Source organism: Oryzias melastigma, linkage group LG6 (assembly GCF_002922805.2).
Source record: "Oryzias melastigma strain HK-1 linkage group LG6, ASM292280v2, whole genome shotgun sequence".
Classification (NCBI taxonomy): domain Eukaryota; kingdom Metazoa; phylum Chordata; class Actinopteri; order Beloniformes; family Adrianichthyidae; genus Oryzias; species Oryzias melastigma.
This window is the reverse complement of record NC_050517.1, coordinates 13,978,390-13,984,839: the sequence shown is the minus strand read 5'-3', so window position 1 is coordinate 13,984,839 and position 6,450 is coordinate 13,978,390. Positions and strand designations below refer to the sequence as shown.

The 6,450-nt window shown below is 33.7% G+C and overlaps 1 protein-coding gene across 2 annotated transcripts in view; it reads right to left on the bottom strand.

The window, feature by feature from the left end:
- Positions 1–2,808: 2,808 nt before the first annotated feature.
- The window catches only part of LOC112152388 (glucoside xylosyltransferase 1), a 9,501-nt gene continuing 5,859 nt past the window's right edge, over positions 2,809–6,450 (bottom strand). For both annotated transcript variants that reach the window (XM_024281939.2, XM_024281941.2), the window contains one exon: positions 2,809–4,008. In XM_024281939.2, the coding sequence (XP_024137707.1) occupies positions 3,862–4,008 (147 nt within the window). In that variant the 3' untranslated portion in view covers positions 2,809–3,861. The remainder of the gene's footprint in view (positions 4,009–6,450) is intronic.

The following is a 6,450-nucleotide window of genomic DNA, read 5'->3' as shown; positions in this document are numbered from 1 at the left end:
AAAATTTGGCGAAAGGGCTGAACAGGAGCAGATGTGTGGTGTGTTTCATAAACAAAATAAATATCATGCAATCTGAACAAAAATATGTTTGAATTTTGATTGAAAAAAATATACATATGTTCCAAAATTGAACACTTTGGAGCTTTTAGTTCAAAAATATTAGTTTTTTGTTCTCATTTTAGTGTCAATTGCTACAATGGGTTGATGTCAGGGAAAAATGCAAAATTAGGGTAACACTGCATTCATATACTGCATTCTGCTTCATTCATTCAGCCAAACTTGTAAAAGTGTCATATAGGAGCTAAAATAGAAGTTGTAGGTCAGATGTGTAAGTGGATAAATCTTGAAAAAATACCAGCCATTAAAAAAAAATGACAATTGCAAAGTTAGTCGTGCTGCTAAATTCCTGGGTTCTGACAAAAGCATGACAACTTTTAAATGAAAAATTAGTGGCGGTTGTGTAGAAAAAAGATTTTTTTCCCTCTTATCCTTGATCTTACATCACCTGCTTAGTCTTTTTAAAATCTAGAGAGGATAAATTGAGAAGACTGACACATTTATTAAGCTCAAAAACTCTATGAAACAAATTTTAAAAGTATAAAATATTTATTCCAGCTTTTGGATTCTTTTTCAAAAAAAGCAAAAACGATACCTTTATACAAACTGCGTTATTTCATCATAATGATCAACGGTGTAAAACATAATTATCAAAAGCCTTAGGCCAGTCATTAAGAGTAATACTTTTTCATAATTACCTTTATTTTGTATCCTCCCAAATTGCTTGACTCCAAAAAGCATGTGCATTAGTTACTGCTGCCTCTGGATCTCAGTTGTAAACAGCAAATCACTTGTGAATAATTGATTCACCAAACTTCTTTTTTTTTAGTGTTGGGAAGTCTGTCTGCTTGAATTTATGTCGGGCGTTTAAATGGCTGTCGAAAAATCACGGAGGCCAAATGGTGGAAACAACATGAATAATCTATCATCAGCTCCTGACAGGCCATAAAACATCTCAATCACTATTATGGTCAGGAGGATGTAAAAAAAGAAAAGAAAAAAAAAACAGGCAGAGGAAGCTCTTACACCTCTTTGGATGTTGTTAGCATCAGTTCCTGATGGGATTTACTCAAAGCCCCCCCAGTTTTACTCTGAAACCCCCTCGAAAACATTGCTTAATTATTAAAAAACAAAAAGGATGCTTCTTTAAAGCACTACATTATTTCCAGCATCTCTGATGCATAAAAGATAGAAAAGCTGGTGTGGGTGAGCTTTCCTTGCAAAACCACTATTTATTACTTTACAAATTGATTTGAATCGCTGGTTTACATTTCAAATTCAACTTCTAAGAAAAGTCTTTCCTTAAACCTTTCCCTTGACAACTGCATGCTAAGCACTTTCTTGACAAGAAAACGGATATATGAAGCAGCTTCTTAGCATAGAGCCCGTTTTAAATTCATCCCGCAAAACCTCTTGCTGATTCGGAGCACGGCGTCAATCTGCCTGTGAAATGAAGAGCCAGGGGCGACCGACCCAGACACATCAGCTGCTTTTTGGATCTCTAAAAAAAAAAAACAAAAAAAAAACACTTCAAGCCCTCACATTCACACAGACTGATTTCCTCTTCGAAGACGGGCTTCATCCTTATCCTGTGAGTGTGTTGGGCAACTGAAGATGCTGAACTCCACCGAAAAATAAATATTAAGAAGATTTCCAGGTAAAGTGTTTTATTATTCATCAAACACTTCCTGGCTTTGAATCGACTTTCAAGATTCATCCATGTAGGAAAACATTTTTGTATAAAACTTTTTTGTTAATTTGTGTATTTAATCCCTCTGCTTCTTAAGTTCATTTGTTATTTTTAATGATTATTTTTGTAATTTTTAACGAGTTTAACGCAATTAATCAAAAAGAATTCATATTTACCTCGCAAAGAAACTTCCACAGCGTGCGCTCACTTATCTCGCTTATACCATGGTCACTTACAAAATAAGTTAATATTCAGTTTTTAGTACTTTAATCTTTTTTGGGTTTTTTTTGGTTAAGATCACTTTTTTCACAAAAAGCTATTTATGACTATTTGATCCATAGTCCACCCTTACACAGCCTCGACCGCAGAGTAGAGCAAAATAAACACTGATCGTCACAAAAGGTTAAATAAAGCATCATTTCAGAAAGTTCACCTCTTACCACTTGTTTCTGTCCAGAAGATGAAGTTTTTTCGTTTTTTTTTTTCTTAAAGCAGCTGGGTGCTGTGATATAGAGCATTTCGGCAATGTGACCGGAAATGTATTTATTTTTTAGTTTTGTAGGTTCGTTTCTTATGGATATATGTCAGCATCTTTGGAGTAAAACTCAAGACATAAAAGTATTTAGAGTTCTGCTTATCTTACTGTTTATGCGTTTTGTACACACAATTTACTCGTCTAGGTTAACACTTAATAAATTAAAAAATTTCAGTTAAAAAAAGAAGGAAAAATGTTCTCTTCTGCCTTTTCTATTCAAAAGCCACATATTGTCATATAAAATGTACTTAGGAAAACATTGCGATTAATAGAGATTAATTACAATCAGTGTGATAAATCTGATTATTTTTATTTTTTTAATCGATTGACACCACTAACAAAAAACAAAAATTCTAAATGTACAGTTTTGCATGTGATTTCATATTGTGTTTACTCAGATAATAAGTGGTCAGCAAATAGTGTAACAAAGAAATTAATCGCGATTAATCATGATTAATTTTTTTAATAGATTAACATCACCAATTAAAAATAAAATATAGAGTTTTGAGCTTGATTTCATATTGTGATTATTCATAAATAAAAATTGGATCACAAATACTGTAACTAAAAAAAAAAATTGTTTTAATTGTGATTAATCGCAAATTAATTTTTTTCCAGGTTTGCGATTAATTAGTTAAACTTCTTTAAATCATTCCAGGCCTCAGTTTTTATCTCTTTGTTTTAGCAGTTCTGAAAGGGTGCTTTATAAATAATATGTTTTATGATTTTTATTACAGCAGAGCTCTTACCCACACAGTTGATACCGCTTTGTTTTTGCAAGTTTAGAAGTTACAAATAAAAATTTTAAAAAAAGTTGCAAAAAACATGAACTTTTTTATGCTGATGCTCTTGTTTTACCACATCATTCCAAATATTAAACACACAATACTGCATTACATCGGATTTTGATCTAATTTCATTTTTTTCTATACATCCTCCAATGATAACACACTTGTTGCCCAATGGCTATAAAAATGTGCTTTTACTGGTAAATCAGATCAGATGTTTGTCCAGAAACCAGATTAACAAAAGTTTTAAAAGTAGACATCACAGATGCCAAAAAATAAATACAAATAAAATGATATGGAATGAAAATATTAACATTTGGCTCTTGATGTGTCTTGCTAAAAATATATATTTTTTAGGTTCATACCAAAAAAAATTCTTCAATATTGACAAAATTTTCTTTTGAATATAGCAAATTAAAAATTTAAAAAGATCTTAAGTAATTCAAAATCTCCAGAAAACTACAAATTAATGTGCTTTCTATATAAAGAATATATCAGTCAAACCTGATTGTCTGGTAGAAGAAAAGCTTTTCTTGACGTCCAACATTTCTTTAGGGTAAAATGGGTTCAGGTTTTTTTTTGCTTAATTTTGGAAAAATATTTGTCTCTTTAAAAAAAAGGATAAACTGACATTCATCAAGAGTGGAGTCAAAGAAAATGAACAACTGAGAGTCAGACCACGTCTTAGCTTGTAAACATGTGACTGAGTGGAGAATGATGATGTCCTCATCAGTTCAACCCCAAATAGACATCAGGCTCTCCTCGTGGAGTTCTTCAGTGGGTGACGGCCATCATCTTTGCTGAACAGACCTGATGCTCTCCTTTAACCTCTTGGTGAACAGCGGACTGGCTCTGCCACAGTACGTATGAGCGGCGCTCTGCAGCGCAGCTTCCAGAGGCTTGAGGAGTGACGTCTCCAAGTTCTCACCAAACTGATACTGCAAGGGAAAAAAAATGGAAAGATGGTCAAATATAGTGGTCCCTCAATGTACTGTGGTTAACCCTTGGAAGTCTAACTGTTTTGCCAATTTTTTTCAACAAAATTTTTTTTTTCTTTTACAATACAATGTGTCCAGGATCCTGATCAGTCTTCTCTGTGCCGTGACTCTGGTACAGAAATCGCTCAGCTAGTCAAATCTACTGAAATCTTCCATTGTGATTCATTCTATAAAACTGGACTTATTTTTCTATGGTTTGAACTTTAAGAGTTTAAACAAGAGAAAAGTGTGAAAATGTTGGTCTCTTTCTGAGAATAGTGTAAAAAAAAAAAAGACTCAACTGCAGTACTTCCAAAATTCCCATCACACATTGCTTTTGTTTCACAAAAAACAAAAGTCTTAACTCTCTAAAATCTCTAACATTTAATAATAGCCACTAAATCTTGTATTGATTCAATAAATAATTAAATATTTTTGTTTCTTTTCTGAGTTTGGCAAAGTGGTAGATGACTCCAAGCTGAGTTTCTTTCCCCACACTGCAGCAGGTCATAAAAAAACATTACCATCCTCGTATTGATCTACAAGTAGAAGCTGCTTTGTCCACAAAGCCATTATGATGCTTCAAACTCAGATCAGCACTAAAAATTTTACAACTGTTGAGTGGGTCTGGCTGGGTAATGGCTGTGGCCTTTATTAGAAGCTCTGGTTGAAATAGGGAGTATGAGGCCGACTGTGGAGTGGAAGTCCCTCCAGCTTCAGGATGACTGGCTCCAGGTTTGTCCCTTTTTTGTTTTCATTCCCCCAAGAGTGGAATATTTTTGGTCAACAAGTTCCATGTAGTATCCTTCTTTAAATTTGGTTCATTTTGTTTGCCTGTGACAAATAACAGTACTTTTCTACCTCTAAAATCAGGTGGGGCTGTTTCGTGTGTTCGGCTGGAGAGACTGATGGAGCTTTGAGAGCTGAGTGCCCTGTAATGAAGCCTGCTCGTTTACTTAATGGCTGAGAACATTGCCTGCACTGATAGTGGCCAGGATAGGCCCTGTGGTGGTAATGGATGGAGACCAGCTAATGAAGCTTCTTTTGCTCCCCACCCTCCCCGTCCAATTGCTGCCTGCGTGTTGACCGGTGTGCTGAAATCAACAAGAGCAGATCAAAAAAAGGCCTCTGGCAAAAACAACCACAGAGCTCTTAGAACAATTTTCTTACTCGTCAATGATGGAAGTGTTGTGAATATTTAGGCTTAAGTTGATGCTAATGCTGTCAAGTTTGCACAAAAAATAATCATTTTCAAAAGTAATTTTAAACAACATTTTAGGATGAAATTGGGCTGGGCGATAAAACGATAACGATATTTATCGTGATATAACTTTTTCTCGATAGGAAATGAGTCAATGGCTGTAGACTTTTATTTTGAAGGGTCCGAAATTAATACTCACCATTTGCGAGCATTTTCTCCTTGTTGGTGAGTCAAATTTAGAGGGTTAGTCGCCACATGGCGAGTAAATGTTTGCATCTAGTTATGTTAATTAGCTCTTAAGAGTTTCTTTTGTCCTCCGCTCCTTTACCGTCTGCAAGCGAGATTACACGTTCCTCTTTGAGCCACAGAGCATTCAAATTTGGTAAATATAGTTATTTAATTTATATCCTGATATATATATCGTTATCCCATAATATGAAGAAAAAATGGTGACTCTCTGGCTGAAGAAAAATAAAACAATAATTTAAAAAAAAATTTAGAGTTTAGCTTCTATTTTTGCAACATGCTAACATTTTTTGCTAGTTTGTTGTCTACTGGGTTTTTTAGGCTTCTATTTAAGCAACAGCTAACATTTTTTACTAATTTAGTTTAGTGAGGAATTTTATGCTAATTTGGGTTTTAGCAATTAATTAAGCAACAAGCTAGTTTTTTTGGCTAGTTTGGGCTTTAATTAGTTTTTTATGCTAATTTGGAGTTTAGCTAATATTTTAGCAAAATGCTGACGTTTTCAGCTAATTTATCTACTGAATATTTTTGGGGATAATTTAGAATTTAGCTTATATTTTAGCAACATGCTTCAATTTTTGACTAATTTAGTTTACTGAGGAATTTTAGGCTATTTTGGAGTTCAGGTAGTAATTAAGCAACAAGCTATTTTTGGGGGGGGCTTGTTTGGCCTCAATTAGTTTTTTAATGCTAATTTGGAGTTTATGCTAACATTTTTGGAAAATTTCTTATCAACTGGGGTTTTTAGGCTAATGTAGAGTTTAGCTTTTCTTTTGGCAGCATGCTAACATTTTTGGCTGATTTAATTTACTGAGAAATTTTATGATAATTTGGAGTTCAGCTAATAATTAAGCAACAAGCTAGATTTTTTCTAATTTGGCCTCTACTTAAAGTAAAAGGTAAAAACATTTGTTAAAAAAATCCCATTTTCTTTTTATTTTTTTGCTCTTGTTCGT